Source organism: Calonectris borealis, unplaced genomic scaffold (assembly GCF_964195595.1).
Source record: "Calonectris borealis unplaced genomic scaffold, bCalBor7.hap1.2 HAP1_SCAFFOLD_45, whole genome shotgun sequence".
NCBI lineage: Eukaryota > Metazoa > Chordata > Aves > Procellariiformes > Procellariidae > Calonectris > Calonectris borealis.
Genome location: NW_027441457.1, coordinates 799,661 through 816,812, shown reverse-complemented (window position 1 = coordinate 816,812; position 17,152 = coordinate 799,661). Strand labels below are relative to the sequence as shown.

At 51.4% G+C, this 17,152-nt stretch overlaps 1 protein-coding gene across 1 annotated transcript; it reads left to right on the top strand.

The window, feature by feature from the left end:
* The first annotated feature begins 12,386 nt into the window (after window positions 1-12,386).
* LOC142076392 (olfactory receptor 14J1-like) lies at window positions 12,387-13,415 on the top strand. Its single transcript, XM_075138693.1, has one exon. The coding sequence runs from the start codon at window positions 12,456-12,458 to the stop codon at window positions 13,413-13,415; it is 960 nt and encodes a 319-aa protein (XP_074994794.1). The 5' UTR covers window positions 12,387-12,455.
* The last annotated feature ends 3,737 nt before the right edge of the window (window positions 13,416-17,152 follow it).

Genomic DNA, 17,152 nt, shown 5'->3' with positions numbered 1-17,152 from the left:
GGTGACCGGAGCCGCGATTGGTGTCGGCGCGCTGCGGCTCTTGGCGCTCGGTTTCCCGTTTCCCAAATGCCGGCAGACCGTAGTATTATGATTATTCATTTGACAGTTCTGGCAGCTCCCGACATTGTCGACGCAGATGTCCTGGGTAGCCACATCGGAAGCACTTATACTCTCGTCGGCCAGTCGTCTTACTTTGGTGGGCATCCGGAGGCTTCAGTGGGGCAAGAGCTGCAAACGCCTGTCCCTGCGCCTTGACTAATTTTTCCCCTAGTTCTCTGATTGTTTCAACTAACATGGCTTGAGCTCCTACAGGAACTCTACTCATTCGCTCTAACATGACTTCTATGGTGGCGTCTAAGGGTAAGGTGACAAGGATGTCCTTCGTATAAGTATTACAATTCTCTAATACACACTGTCTCAGCAAAGGTCCTTTCATAAAATCTGCCATATCTGCGCGGTCAATAGCGTCTGTGACTCTATCTACAAAAGATGCAAAAGGCTCCTCTCTTCCTTGTTTAATTGACATATATGAGGGAGGAGCTGGTGTAGTTTTAACTTTCTGCAAGGCTTCTCGTGCTAATTTCATAGATTCTAACAACACGTCTGGGCCAGTTTGCATCTGCATTTCTACAGAGGCAAAAGGACCTATACCCATTAGTTGTTCTACAGTTACTCCAGCTAAACGATCATTTGGGGCTCGGGGCGAGTGCGCAGATATTTCACAAAGTCTTTGCCAGTGAGCTTGCCAAAGTAATTGTTGTGATTGCTTCAAAATAAGCCTCATTATGTTCTTAATATCTTCTGGACATAGCATTCCGCTACCCCAGATATAGTTTAGCATTTGCCTTGCAGGCTCACTATGCACTCCCGATTCATTAACCGTGTTTCGCAATTGATTTAATATTTTCCAATCTAGGGCCTGATGCACCCCAGTCATAGCCCCCGCGTTATCTACCTGGTAGATTACCGGGAAGGCTTGAGGGCTAATTTGATCTAATAAATCAAAATCTTTTTGTTCAACAGCTTCTCGTGCTATTTTGTCCCAACTAACCCGCACTAAACGCGGCTGTTGATGAGCTTGGGACTGGGGGGGGGTGGGGGGAGGTGGGGGGGTGGGGGGGGTGGGGGTGGGGGGTGGGGGGTGAGGGGTGGGGGGGTGGGGGGGGTGAGGCCTTTAGAAGACTTTCAGCTTGAGCAGTCTCCTGTCCGCTACCGTCTACCCTCTCATTTTCACTTGGACCCTCCCCCTCCCTTTCCCCCGGCGGTGCGGAGGGACAAGCCCTTTCTGTCGGCGGATCAGGAGGGGGACGAGAGGGTCGGCAAACAACGGGAACAGGAATTCCCGAAGGCGGAGGTGAAAAGTAGTCACCCCCTGCTCACCCCCTGCTGTGAGACTTCCAGCGGCAGGATCGGACTGCTCAAGCCGATCTGAGGCGGCTGTAGCTATTCGCCTTTCAGTTTTATATCTTTTTATACAATTAATAACATCTCTCCAAAATTTCATTAATTTTCTTGCTGATTTATCATCATCAATTACTAGATCCCACAAACAATCTCCATAAGAACGCCACTCGTCTACTTCAAACATACTTTCAGGGTCTTTAAAAAACCCTTTCACTTTCCCTAACGCAATTAACCCAGCCAGGTCTTTTAATTGGCTTACTCCCCGCTCTTCTAAAAAGCATTTTAAAATATCGAAGGCTACCTCTACTTCCATTGCGCGCTTCTCTTGACCCTCTTAATTATCCGGTCGTTTGCAGCCTTTTCCCACGGGTAGCCTTCTATCGGACGGCGAACCCATTTTAATCATCCTGGGTTCAAGCACGGATCAGGCACGCCGCGACAGCGTCTACTGATCTTCTGCTCCCTGGTCGCTGCTACCAGTGCTTCTCCGATCTCGCTGTCCGGTGGAAAACAGGGATGGGGGGTCCCTGTTTGGGCGCCACTTGCGACGAGCGAGGGAAGGCAGGCAGTCGACTCAATGTGAGTGATAAGGCCAGCTTCAACTTTATTGTAAAACCCTACACATATTTATACACTAAGTTCTACCTTATGCATACTTGTCTCACAATCATTGGCTTAGCTCTAAAAATTACATTATCATATTCCTCCTACTTTCGGTTACTGCTACGTGGTCCGGGTTCCATCCTGTTTTTCTTATACTGTACTTTCTCAAAGTTGCTTATCTGCACAGAGCAAGGTCAGCATGACTTTCTTTTCTCCCTTGTCTGCATGACTCAGAATTTTCCCACCGCGGCCTAGTCTGGCTAACTTTCTCCAACATATGAGCAGTACCCCCAGTGACCCACCCAGTCCCAGAAAACAAGACTATTGAAAAGATACATGCACTGGGAGTTAATGGGGAGGATCCTGATACTGATTATGACAACGAACCTTTCGCCCCTGCCCCAGCAACACCGTTACATGAGCCTAATCTGGATGAGATACCCTGTTATTAAAACAACCCCCAGCTTCTGCCAGAGCAGCAGGAGATGCCCCCCGCCCCGCCACCTCGGGTTACAACCACCATTGTGTCATATGGAATATAATGGAATGGAACGGAATGGAATGGAATGGAATGGAATATTTCAATTCTCTTCAATAATAGATGCTGTTAGACAACTGGAAGAACCGCAGGAATACAACCTTCCTCCTCCTTGGGCTGGCTGGGTGGATGCTGAGCGTGGCCTTAATGCGACATGGGGGAACCCACGACTGGAAGACCACGATGGCTCGAGGGCTGCAGAAGTGGATGGCCTTTATGGGAACCCCTGGGATGGTGGTCCATCGGAAGGAAGCGTGGGTAAGGATGGTCCCTGTCCTGGTTCCGGCTGGGACAGAGTTAACTTTCTTCCCAGTAGCTTGGGGGGTGTGCTGGCTTTTGGGATTGGTGCGAGAGGAGCCTTGATGGCCCATTAATGCTTTGGCTGTTGCTGGGTGATGTTTGCACCGGGGCGGGGGGGAGCACAGCCGGGGTGGTGGACCCAGCTGGCCAATGGGGTATTCTGTACCATGTGACATCATGCTCAGTATAAAACCGGGGGGGGGGGGGGGGGGGCGGCCTCATCCCCCCGTTCATGACACGCGGTCGGCAGTGGTGAGCAGTTGGCTTTGTGCATTGCCTGCTTTGTGTATTCTGTTATTGTTGTTGTTCTCATTGTTATTCTTACTGTTCTACTTTGTTCTATTTCAATTATTAAACTGTTTTTATCTCAACCCGGGAGTTTTCCTACTTGTGCCCTCCCGATTCTCTCCCCCATCCCACCGGTGCGGGGGAGTGAGCGAGCGGCTGCGTGGGGTTTATTTGCTGGCTGGGGTTAAACCACGACGGTCCTTTTTGGCGCCCAACGTGGGGCAGTGAAGGGTTGAGATAACGACAGATTATTTAGAGCATATTAAGGAATTTATATCTGGTAACATATTAATTTGTTCTGCACCATGCTCCTGTTTTTACTGTACCTGTTAAAGATTGGAGTTGGGTTTTGTAGTCTGCTGTGCTCTGCCGTGATTAATGATGTTTTGCCTGGGAGATTTGTTACCAAAACGCTGGCATTGGGGGTTATTTGGTATTTGGAATTCGTAATGAAGCCGTTTCTGCATTTCGGGTACCACCTTATGGAGACCATTAGCAATTATACCTTTTCCTCCGAGAGATTTTTTATGGAGGAAATAGAGAATGGCACCCTCGCTACCTTCCTCTATGATGTCATCTCCTTTGTTAAAATAACTTGCCAGTACCTTGAACATCCCTGGGTAGTTAAGATACATCTATTGGTGCTCCTTGCGAATATTGTTGTGGTTTTATCCAAGGTTAGTAAGCAATTTAAGAACATCATCCAGAGATCTGCCCCAAGGCTGGATAGTTATGAGTGGCAGGGCGAGTGGGATAGCATGGGCAAATGCCTAGGGCGATGGGCACCCCCAGTGCTCTGGAACTTCACCCCTGAACAAGTGCAGAACCCTGAAAAATTAGTAGAATATTTGGAAGAAGTATGCTGTCACCCTGGCCATTCTAGGGAGACGCAAATCACTACAATGTGCTGGGGCCTGGCCCACGCCTACCGAGCCCTGTTTAACACCACTCAGAACCCCCAAGGGGAAGGAAACGTCTCTGCAGCTGATGACAAAGCAACAGGCCCTGTGGCTACCCCACCCCCCATGGCAAGCACAGCGGCTCCCTCGCCCCCCAGGGCAGGCACGGCAGCTACTCCGCCCCCTGCGACAGAGAACCAACCTGTGCCGGTATCAGTCGCCCCTATACAAAAAAGAAAATGCACAAGAAAATCAGCTCGTCTAGTAAGGGGTGAAGATGAACCAGGGCCATCACGAGAACAGGAGGAGGAGGAGGCAGAACCCGTAAATGAGATGGTGACCACCCGATCCCTATCTCTGGGTGAGCTGCGAGATATGCGAAAAGACTTCAGCCGTCGTCCAGGCGAGCACATTGTCACCTGGCTGCTCCGATGCTGGGATAACGGGGCCAGTAGCCTGGAATTAGAGGGTAGGGAAGCCAAGCAGCTGGGATCCCTTTCTAGGGAAGGGGGCATTGACAAAGCGATTGGACAAGGGGCACAAGTCCTCAGCCTCTGGAGGCGACTGCTGTCAGGTGTGAAGGAAAGGTATCCCTTCAAGGAAGATGTTATATGCCACCCAGGCAAGTGGACCACCATGGAGAGAGGTATCCAGTACCTGAGAGAACTAGGCGTGCTGGAGGTAGTTTATAGTGACCTGGACGACGTCCGAACACCCAAAGATCCAGATGAAGTCCAGTGCACGCGACCGATGTGGCGGAAATTAGTACGGAGCGCACCAGCGTCGTATGCCAATTCGTTGGCAGTACTGTGCTGGAAAGAGGAAGAAGCACCAACGGTGGATGTTGTGGTTAGCAATCTCCGGGAATACGAAGAAAGTGTCTCCTCCTCCCTTGTCTCAGCTGTGGAGAAACTGTCCCGGAAGGTCCAGCAACTCGAAGAAGATAGGTCCTATTCTCCACCTGTATGGACCAGTACCTCAGCCATTAAGAGTCAGCGTTCTTCTGCTCAAGAGAGAGGATATCGAAAGTACACACCACGGGGCACCCTGTGGTTTTACCTGTGTGACCACGGAGAGGACATGAGGCAGTGGGATGGAAAACCTACCTTGACCCTAGAGGCACGTGTACGTGAGTTGCAAGGAAAAACAATCACACAAGGAGGTTCTCCCAGGAAAAATGCTGCTCCAGTTTTCAGGAAAAACCTGTCTCACGACGGTCCAGTTTCCAGTGAACAGTTCCCCAGACAGAGTAGAAGGGCTGGTCTTACTTTGAATTGTAATGAAGGAATTCTTGACTCACATTTGCAAGAAGTGAGAAGCGGATACTATGACCAGGACTAGAGGGGCCCTGCCTCCGGCCAGGTGGAGGAAAGGGGCAAGTGGGTTTACTGGACTGTGTGGATTCGATGGCCTGGCACATCAGAGCCACAGGAGTATAAGGCTCTCGTAGACACTGGTGCACAGTGTACCCTGATGCCATCAAGCTATAAAGGGGCAGAACCCATCTGTATTTCTGGAGTGACAGGGGGATCCCAAGAGTTAACTGTATTGGAGGCCGAAGTGAGCCTGACCGGGAATGAGTGGCAGAAGCACCCCGTTGTGACTGGCCCAGAGGCTCCGTGCATCCTTGGCATAGACTATCTCAGGAGAGGGTATTTCAAGGACCCAAAAGGTCCACCAAAGGTGGGCTTTTGGTATAGCTGCCCTGGAGACGGAGGAAATTAAACAGCTGTCCACCTTGCCTCGTCTCTCGGAGGACCCTTCTGTTGTGGGGTTGTTGAGGGTTGAAGAACAACAGGTACCAATCGCTACCACAACAGTGCACCGGCGGCAATACCGCACCAACCGAGACTCCCTGATCCCTATCCATGAGCTGATTCATCGACTGGAGAGCCAAGGAGTGATCAGCAAGACTCGCTCACCCTTCAACAGTCCCATATGGCCAGTGCGAAAGTCTAATGGAGAATGGAGACTAACAGTAGACTACCGTGGCCTGAACGAAGTCACGCCGCCACTGAGTGCTGCCGTGCCGGACATGCTAGAACTTCAATACGAACTGGAGTCAAAGGCAGCCAAGTGGTACGCCACCATTGACATCGCTAATGCGTTCTTCTCCATCCCTTTGGCAGCAGAGTGCAGGCCACAGTTTGCTTTCACTTGGAGGGGCGTCCAGTACACCTGGAACCGACTGCCCCAGGGGTGGAAACACAGCCCTACCACTTGCCATGGACTAATCCACACCGCACTGGAACAGGGTGAGGCTCCAGAACACCTGCAATACATTGACGACATCATCGTGTGGGGCAACACAGCAGAAGTTTTTGAGAAAGGGGAGAGAATAATTCAAATCCTTCTGAAGGCCGGTTTTGCCATAAAACAAAGTAAGGTCAAGGGACCTGCACAGGAGATCCAGTTTTTAGGAATAAAATGGCAAGATGGACGTCGTCAGATCCCAATGGATGTGATCAACAAAATAACAGCCATGTCCCCACCAACTAGCAAAAGGGAAACACAAGCTTTCTTAGGCGTTGTGGGCTTTTGGAGAATGCATATTCCAGATTACAGCCTGATTGTAAGCCCTCTCTATCAAGTGACTCGGAAGAAGAACGATTTCAAATGGGGCCCTGAGCAACAACAAGCCTTTGAACAAATTAAACGGGAGATAGTTCAGGCAGTAGCCCTTGGGCCAGTCCGGGCAGGACAAGATGTGAAGAATGTGCTCTACACCGCAGCCGGGGAGAATGGCCCTACCTGGAGCCTCTGGCAGAAAGCAGCAGGGGATACTCGAGGTCAACCCTTAGGGTTCTGGAGTCGGGGATACAGAGGATCCGAGGCCCGCTACACTCCAACTGAGAAGGAGATATTGGCAGCATATGAAGGGGTTCGAGCTGCTTCGGAAGTGGTTGGTACTGAAGCACAGCTCCTCCTGGCACCCCGACTGCCGGTGCTGGGCTGGATGTTCAAAGGGAGCGTCCCCTCTACACATCATGCAACCGATGCTACGTGGAGTAAGTGGGTCGCGCTGATCACACAACGGGCCCGAATAGGAAACCCCAGTCGCCCAGGAATCTTGGAGGTGATCACGAACTGGCCAGAAGGCAAAGATTTTGGAATATCCCCAGAGGAGGAGGTGACACGTGCTGAAGAAGCCCCACTGTATAATAAACTACCAGAAAGCGAGAAGCAATATGCCCTGTTCACTGATGGGTCCTGTCGCCTTGTGGGAAAGCATCGGAGGTGGAAAGCTGCTGTATGGAGTCCTATACGCCAAGTTGCAGAAACTGCTGAAGGAGAAGGTGAATCGAGCCAGTTTGCAGAGGTAAAAGCCATCCAGCTGGCCTTGGACATTGCTGAACGAGAAAAATGGCCAGTACTTTATCTCTATACTGACTCATGGATGGTGGCAAATGCCCTGTGGGGGTGGTTGCAGCAGTGGAAGCAGAACAACTGGCAGCGCAGAGGTAAACCCATCTGGGCTGCCGCATTGTGACAAGATATTGCTGCCCGAGTAGAGAACCTAGTTGTAAAAGTACGTCACGTAGATGCTCACGTACCCAAGAGTCGGGCCACTGAAGAACATCAAAACAACCAGCAGGTGGACCAGGCTGCTAAGATTGAACTGGCCCAGGTGGATCTGGACTGGCAACATAAGGGTGAATTATTTATAGCTTGGTGGGCCCATGATGCCTCAGGCCATCAAGGAAGAGATGCAACATACAGATGGGCTCGTGATCGAGGGGTGGACTTAACCATGGACGCTATTGCACAGGTTATCCACGAATGTGAAACGTGCGCTGCAATCAAACAAGCCAAGAGAGTAAAGCCTCTTTGGTATGGGGGACGATGGTTGAAATACAAGTATGGGGAGGCCTGGCAGATTGATTATATCACACTCCCACAAACCCGCCACGGCAAGCGCTATGTGCTCACCATGGTGGAAGCAACCACCGGATGGCTGGAGACATACCCTGTGCCCCATGCCACTGCCCGGAACACTATCCTGGGCCTTGAAAAGCAAGTCCTATGGCGACATGGCACCCCAGAAAGAATTGAGTCAGACAACGGGACTCACTTCCGAAACACCCTCATAGACACCTGGGCCAAAGAGCACGGCATTGAGTGGGTCTATCACATCCCCTACCATGCACCAGCCTCCGGGAAAATCGAACGGTACAATGGGCTGCTAAAGACAACACTGAGGGCAATGGGTGGTGGGACATTCAAGCATTGGGACACACATTTAGCAAAAGCCACCTGGTTAGTCAACACTAGGGGGTCTGTTAATCGAGCTGGCCCTGCCCAATCAAGACTCTTACGTACTGTAGATGGAGATAAAGTCCCTGTCGTGCACATAAGAAATATGCTGGGGAAGACAGTCTGGGTTACTCCTGCCTCTGGCAAGGGAAAACCCATCCGTGGGATTGCTTTTGCTCAAGGACCTGGGTGCACTTGGTGGGTGATGCAAAAGGATGGGCAAGTCCGGTGTGTACCTCAAGGGGATTTGATTTTGGGTGAAAATAGCCAATGAACTGAATTTTATGATGTCAATTGTTATATGATATTGTATATCATTATTTCTATGGTTGCTATCAATGGTATAGCAGTGAAAATCACCCAGATTAATGAAGAATGAACTAACTCCGATGAAACCGAGTAAAGTGCAACGATGATAGAACTGGACGAGTGCAGCAGTACCGAAATGAGAACTGGCTTCAGGATGCAACAGCCCAACACCACACACCATCTTTCTGGCCCTGAAAGACTGTTATGACAGATGGAGCCCAAAGTTGTGGACTAAAAGAACTCAATGGACATTTGTATATATTTATGTATATATATGTATGTATATGTATTATATATGTATATATATAAAAAAGATAGTGGTGATTAATTGAAAGGTATCGAAAAAATGTGAGACCTAAGCATAACGTAAATGGTATGGAATAAGGGGTGGATACTGTCCTAGTTTCGGCAGGGATAGGGTTAAATTTCTTCCTAGTGCTGTGTTTCGGATTTAGTACGAGAAGAATGTTGATAACACACCGATGTTTTCAGTTGTTGCTAAGTGCCCTCCTAGTCCAAGGACAGCTCCCGTGCCTACTGACTGAGCTAGGTACACAAGATGGGAGGGAACATAATCAGGACAGCCAGCCCAGCTGGCCAATGGGGTATTCCATACCATGTGATGTCATGCTCAGTATATGAACGGTAGGCGTGATCCAGGAAGGGCCGATCGCTACTTGGTCAGCACGGATGGTGAGCAATTGCATTGTGCATCACTCATTTTGTATATTCTATCATTATTTATTATCATTATTCTCCCTTTTCTGTTCTATTAAACTGTCTTTATCTCAACCCACGAGTTTTTCTCACTCTTACCCTTCCGATTCTCTCCCCGTCCCACTGGGGGGGCGGGGGGAGTGAGTGAGCGGCTGCGTGGTATTTGGCTGCCTGCCAGGTTAAACCACGACAAAAAGACAGAGAGGAACTTAGCTCTCCCTGTGGTACATGACTCCATCAGATGAATCCCTGCGCAGGCTGCCCAGAACATAAAGAAGAGAGACAGATTCCATCATCCTGAATGTGGGCATCTGCTGTCATTTCCACTGGCCAAAGAGATTCACCTCCAGCCTCCAAGAAGATGCCCCCAGATGCTGCCCTGTCTCTCAGCATTGCTCCACTAGAGCTTGCAGCTAGCTCCAGGTATCTTGGACCACCTCTGGCACTCCAAATGTCACCAGGTCTTTGCATGTGACCACGTCAGCCCTGGCCTCCATCTCCATTAATTAGCATGGGAGCTGAGAGAAGGAGCTGACATGCAGGTGTCTGCTGTGTGCACACCTGAGCTGAGGCCAGAGGAATCCCACCTCCTGTGGGCTTGTGCTGTGCGTGGGGGGCAGCTGAGCCCACTTCTAGCCCCAGGGCCACAACCATGGAATGGGGGCTGAATCCCTTCCCTGGGCAGTGCTAAATGAGATCCTTCCCTGTCCCTGTCCGGGTGTCCTGTCTACAGGTGGGACAATGAAAAGGTGATTCCTGGAGCTGACTCTTCTTCAGATGGGAGAAATGCCCCTGCTGGAAAGGAGTGTCTCTCCGCAGCTGAGGGAGGCACCATGAGTGATGGCTTCAGGCTGTTCCCAGCAGGTTCCCTGGAGGCCCAGGGACACGTGGAGGGAGCCCCGAGGGGGCAGAGCAAGTGGTGCCTTGGGCTGGTCCTCTGCTGCTGAGCTGGGCTGGGCTCCTGGGATGGAGGGAGCTCATGGCAAGCGGGCAGCGCTGCAGAGAGACAGCTCTGCCCAGGAGCAGGGCTGGGGGCACTGCCTGCAGGCACCGAGGGGAGAGGAGCGAGGCAGAGAGAGGTTAAAGGCAGTCAGGAGTGGGAGGACAGAAGAGAGCTCTCTGGAGGAGAAATCTTCACAGCCCTCGACACAGTAAGTCTCTGGCTGCAGGGCATTGAAGCTGCAGTTTTTGGAGGGGTCTCTTAAAGCTGGCACATCCAACAGCCTATGGGATCTGTAAGAAAACTCGCGCAGTTTCTCTGTAGTGTAGAGAAGGACATTCTGCAGAGCAGGGCTTCCCTGCTGCACCACCAGAGCAACAGGGCATGATGCCTCCCTTCTTCCAGGGACGACTCCAAACGTGTGAAGCCGGGTGTGCAAGCAGGGCTGCCAAGGGCCATCCTGGCTGCTCACAGGTCCACATCACCCCCAGGACATTTGCAGAGGGGGTGCATTTTGAAGTAGTACATAGAGGCAGCATCTACCTGAAAGGGAAGGAGCCTGCGCTTTGAGTTTTCCACTCTTGGTGGGCTGGGTGGGCAGTGTGAGGTGGAAATTTATTTCTCCATTCCAGAGAAGACACTGAGACCTCAGTCCTAGTTTGCACTTCTCTGAGCTGCTCCTGAGCCCCTGCACACACAGAGATGCCCCTGGGCCGTGCCCGGCTGCCAGGAGGGGTCTGCAGGGCAGAGCTGAGCACACCGCGGGTGGGACGGGGTCTGGGAGCACTGACAGGGAGGAGACGGGGACAGAGAAACAGCTCCCAGCAAGGAGAGCTCCAGGCAGCAGAGACCTGGGCAGGGAGGGAGAGGGAGCTGCTCCCAGAGATGCCGTGGGAATCCCCCCATTCGGGCACTTCCCTGCCATCCCCTGCAGTGGAGACGTCTTCCCTGGAGAACCCCCCTGGTCTCCTCTCCCATCCAGGAGAGCACCCCACCCTTAATGTCATGGGGATTTTGTCATGAGTTTACCTCCCAGCAGCTCAACTACTGAAGAGGAGAACTGCTGGAGTGTCTGACTGTGTCTCCCTGTCCTGCCTCTCTTGGCAGAAATACTTTGGCATGTTTCCTATTGTCCCTGCTGCCCCTGTTCTTCCCCTGGGACTCATTGCTGGCGGGGATGAGGTTTCACGTGCAGCTCACACACCGATGCTGCGGGTCTTCTCCTGTAGATGTATCCATGGATGAAAAGCATACAAATCCCTTCCTAATTTTTGGGGTTCTGGGCGCTGCAGTGTGTGGGGCTTGCAATGATCTGACTCTCCTGTCAGGACACACCATCTTTAAGACATTTGACTCTTTCCCTGGGGGGTCCTGCTGCCCTCCAGAGCCACACAGCTGTCCCATGGCATCTCTGTGTTACCCAAGAGCCTCGTGGAGAAGACACCTCAGTGCTAAGGCCGTGGAAATGCTGCTGGGCAGCTCTATGTGGGCGGCTATAATGAGCCCAAGTGTCCCTCACTGGGAGGGGAGAGCTGAGATCCTCCTCAGGTATGATGAAACAAGGTGAGGAGACTAAAGATCTGCACTTGGAAACTGGAATCCACTGCTCTCAGCAGTGTCCAGTTTCTTTTCTGGGGAAACATCTGGGTGTGATCATCCCCCGGCTGAAAGAGCTGTCAGCACAGGGCAGCTGAGACCAGGACTGATGGGCAGACCAACAGTCCTCACTTGGCACTAAGGGACAGTCCTTTGCCTCTCAGCACCCACCTGGATTGCAGCAGAAATGCCAGGTGTTTCTGCCTTAAAAACACTCCTCAGGTGTGGTGGGGCAACTAGAACAGAGTAAACACAACAAAAGCCCAAGAGCTCTGCTCTGCAGTTCGGTGAATTGGGAGGGACAATGCTGAAAATTTCTTCAATATTCGGGCGTAATCTGAGATCACCCCATGTTCCTATTTACCTACTGCTGTAGGATAGGACTGGCTCCTGCAGAGCCCACAGCAGAGCTCCCTGCTCCATGGGGCACCCACAGCCAGCAACAACCAGAGTGCACAGAAAGAACCTGCCAAGGTCTTCCTGAAAGAGGAGAGCTGGTTTGGCGGGTCTCTATGGGCAACTGAATAGATTTTTTCTCTGAGATGTCTGTCCTAACTTCTCACTGGCTTTTTTTCCATGGACAGGTTCCCATGTCCAGAGGCACCAAATGTCCAACGGCAGCTCCATCACCCAGTTCCTCCTCCTGGCCTTCGCAGACACCCGGGAGCTGCAGCTCTTGCACTTCTGGCTCTTTCTGGGCACGTACCTGGCTGCCCTGCTGGGCAACGGCCTCATCATCACCGTCATACCCTGCGACCACCGCCTGCACACCCCCATGTACTTCTTCCTCCTCAACCTCTCCCTCCTCGACCTGGGCTCCATCTCCACCACTGTTCCCAAAGCCATGGCCAATTCCCTCTGGGACACCAGGGACATCTCGTACTCAGGATGTGCTGCACAGCTCTTTTTCTTTCTCTTCTTGATCACAGCAGAGTATTGTCTTCTCACTGTCATGGCCTATGACCGCTACGTTGCCATCTGCAAACCCCTGCACTACGGGACTCTCCTGGGCAGCAGAGCTTGTGTCCACATGGCAGCAGCTGCCTGGGCCAGTGGGTTTCTCAATTCTCTCCTGCACACTGCCAATACATTTTCAATACCGTTCTGCTACAGCAATGCCATAAACCAATTCTTCTGTGAAATCCCCCAGATCCTCAAGCTCTCCTGCTCACACTCCTACCTCAGGCAGGTTGGGCTTCTTGTGGTTAGTGCCTGTTTAGGATTTGGGTGTTTTGTTTTCATTGTGGTGTCCTATGTGGAGATCTTCAGGGCCGTGCTGAGGATCCCCTCTGAGCAGGGACGGCACAAAGCCTTTTCCACGTACCTCCCTCACCTGGCCGTGGTCTCCCTCTTTGTCAGCACTGTCATGTTTGCATACCTGAAGCCCCCCTCCATCTCATCCCCATTTTTAGACCTTGTGATGGCAGTGCTGTACTCAGTGGTGCCTCCAGCAGTGAATCCCCCCATCTACAGCATGAGGAACCAGGAGCTCAAGGATGCCATTAGGAAACTGATTTCATGGACATTTTTCAAGAGTGAGAAATTTACGACCTCTCTCCATAAATGACTCCCAGAGTACCTGATTCCATCCTTTTTTCTTGTTTGGTTTGGTATTTTTGATCAGTATATTTATCATTATTGCTGCTGTTATTGTTATTCATGGTTATAACGTTCCTACATAAATATTTGCATTTGTGTCACTACATCTGAGTCATGTACCTGCTTTGCATGTGTAAGTGCACCTGGTGCCCCAATAAAAGTATGTTTAACACTGGCTCAGAGTTAGCCTCTCTCATGTCACCTCTGTAATAAAAATGGATCTCGCTGGTGCAGTGCTTTCAGGCTGGGCTCTTTCTCCAAAGAGGCCTGAGGAACTGCACCCCTGAAGCTCCTTTTCCTCCATGTGTTCAGAACGAAAAAGTTTAGTGTCTGTTTGTGACCTTTTAGAGACATAGCACTGGATTTATGAGTCACCAGCTGGTGTCTGATGCTAGGTAAGATGGTGAGTGTAATTGAGGGATGTACCTAGGGCTTTCACACAGGTGACACTAAGGACACCCGTCCTCTAGGAGGGGAATCTGGAGCTGCCTGAAGAGCACAGTGGTTCTCCAGGGACAGCATGTTCCTGGGATTCAGTAGGTATGGAAGAGGTCTGCAAAGACGGGGTTTGGGGCCTAAAGTATAGGACATGTGCAGACCTCCTCTGGGCACTCTCCAGTTCCTCCCCACCTGTCTAGAGCAGGAATTCCCACAGAGGGACACACTAGTCCAGGTGTGGCCACAGTACGGCTCACTGGAGGGGGATAAAAACTCAAGATTTCTGCGGTGGCCATGCTCCTCCTAATGCAGCCCCATATGCAGTTGGCCTTGTTCATGGTGAGCATGCACCACTGGCTCATATGGTGTCTCTCGTAGTGCCCAGGTCCTTCTCCGCAGGGTCACTGCTCAGCCAGTTAGGACCCAGCCTGCCCTGATATATGGGATTATTCTTCCTCCTGAAGCAGGAACTGGCCACTTCTCCTTGAAAAACTTTAGAAGCTTCTGTTGGCTGAATCCCAGAGTTTCTCCAAGTCACCCTGGACTGAAGCTCCATTTTGCCACCTGTTAATGTTAGTGTGCGGATGGCTCACCCTGATTGTGGTGAACCATCAACACAAGATCACAGCATAAGAAATTGCAGCACACTACAGCTAATAAAAGAACTTACTAGTTGTGTACTGACCGATGTAGGAATCAGCACGACAACCCTCTTAGAAACACTATAGGAAGGCACAAAGCAAGCAAAGCCAGGGCCAGTAGGGAAAGAGCAGAGCTGGGGATGATCAAAGAGAAGAATTTGGGAGGGAAAAGAAGGAAAAAGGAATCCAAAGGTTAAGCTCAGATACGATGAGACCTGCTTGGGGTTACCTGCCTAGCAGCCCTGCGTCAATGACTTCAGTGGGACAAAAAAGCCACGGTTGATCGCTCTAAACTTATGTCTGCTTGCTTCCATGGTCCTGGGGAACCTGAGTGCTCTCCCTACCGTCATCAAGGAAAGACCTGTGGTGGAAGAAAATGCACAATCGCTCATCCTGGAAGGGACCTCGGGAGGTCTCTAGGCCAAGTAAAACCACTGTCAGTGGAGAAAAGAGAAACAAGGCTTGGGCTGTTTGGAGGCTAGGCTGTGTTAGTGGAAAACATACACCTATATAGGCACACATACAGTAGTGATCACTCCAGAAGCTGATCTTAGACTCTCCATCTATCCAGGAGCTGGCCCTGGCACCCCCTCATCCCTCCAGTTCCCCCACGCACAGACAAACACACACACACACAAATGGCTCCCTCCAGCACAGAAACACAGAGCCATTGAGGCTGGAAAGCAGCCACCTTCCACCTTCTCTGTGCTTCCTCTTCATGCATGATTTTTGTCAGGAGTTCCTTTCTCATCCATACCAGCCTCCTGCAATGTTACTTGATTCTCTGCGTGTCCAGGTGTACTGTTCTGGAGCCTGAAGAAGAGATCCTTGACCATCAAACAGCTCTCCCCAATTCTCTTCAGTGTCATGTCCCGTGGGATTCTATCAAGCAGGTCCCTCAGCAGGCCAAAGCCTGCTCTCCTGAAGTCCTGCTCTTTGCCTTGTTCCCTTCTCTCAGAAACCCCAACTCTACTTTCTCACTCCTGACTGTTACATCCTTGACCTATGATGTCCTGCAGGACACCTCCCCTCATGGGCTCCTCAGTCACCCTTGTCAGGAAGACTTCGTAAATAAGCTCCAAAAATCTTCTGGCTGGCTTGCACCTTGCTATGTTGCCCCTTCAGCAGATACTGAGATAGCTTAGGTCCTCCATGAGGACCAAGGCCTGGGAACATGAGACTTCTTCCAGTTGTCTGAAGAAGGCATCAGCTACTTCTTCCTCCTGACCACACCTTCCTGAGGTCTGCAGCGCACATCCACCCACCCCAGTGGTGCTCACACCGTTCTGCCCTCTCATGCTGACTGTCCGACTGTCTGTATCCAGCAGTGCTCCACGCATTCCTGCTGCTCTCTCACACAAAGGGCAGCTTCCCCTCCAGACTCAGACCAATGGCTTTATCAGCACCTGACCCACAAGACCCCACAGCTTCTCCAGGAGGTGGTTTAGGCCACATTATCCATCCAGTAGCCAACTCACAGACTCTCTGGGCTCTCCAATATCCACTCCAGACTTAAGGTCTCTCAAATAATTGGCTTCTGGGCCTCTTTTTATACTAGCTGGCTGCTTTGGTTTGATGTTTGCTAGTGGTTTCACCCACTGACACACACACTGACATCTGCTATTTCCCCACACAACCACAGCAGGAAATTGAAAGCACAGACCCTGGAAAGCACCTTTCCTTCCAGGTAGCCCCTGCCTTGAAAAGACTTCTTGAAAAGTCCCCCTGGAAATGTCCTGTGGTGAGCTCGAGCTGTGAGCAGCCCTGACCCCGGCAGCACCCTCTCAACAGCAGAAGGACCCTGCCCTGCTGGGGCTCGCTCCTTCCACCCACAGCTTCTCCCCACAGCGCCGTGGGGAGCTCCCCGGGCAGGCTGAGTGCTGACCCTGGCAGGCGGCAGAGTCCCTGCCCCAGCACACAGCCCCTGGGGTGCAGGGACCCTGCTCGCAAGGACAGCCCTGGGCACCCCTGCCTGCACACCCCTGCAGTCCCCCCCAGCAGAAGGCAGCCCTCATGCCCTGTCCCTCTGACGGTGCAGCAGGGAAGCCCTGCTCTGCAGCACATCCTTCTCCACACTAAAGAAACCCTGAGAGCTTTCCTGCCAGATCCTATCTGTAACAGGGTGCGCCATGTCCAGGAGACCTGAAGGGGAAATCCAAATTGTGACTGCTCAGCACTGGTAATTTGTGACCAAGGAATAATCTGGCACAGAGGGCAAGAAGGCCCAACTGCAGAAGGGGTTAAACTGGCTGGAAGCGGGAATGCCAGGGACAGAAGGACTCCCTGTAAGGGAATAAAGTTTCCCTTGGTGACGAGATGAGAAGCCACAGTATTGCCTTGTAGCCATCCTGGAATGTGAGCACTCAGGGACCACCTTTGGGCAGCAGAGCTGCGCTGGGGGATGGACCCAAGGCTGGGCTGAGGTGCCCGGTTCTGACACCCAGAGGATTCGTGCTGGTGCAAGTGTATATGAGGAATCAGTTTGGGATGCATCTTTGCAGACTCCTTGAAGAACCGCTTATGGTCATAGCACTCTGCCCAAAGCATTGTTCATTAATTTATTTTATATATATATATTTTTAAGCACAAACGTGTGTTTAATTTGCCTCAAGGGGTACAATAGAAA

Excerpts from the sequence above, each read along its gene's own strand:
- LOC142076392 (XM_075138693.1), top strand. The coding sequence starts at position 12,456 with ATGTCCAACGGCAGCTCCATCACCCAGTTCCTCCTCCTGGCCTTCGCA.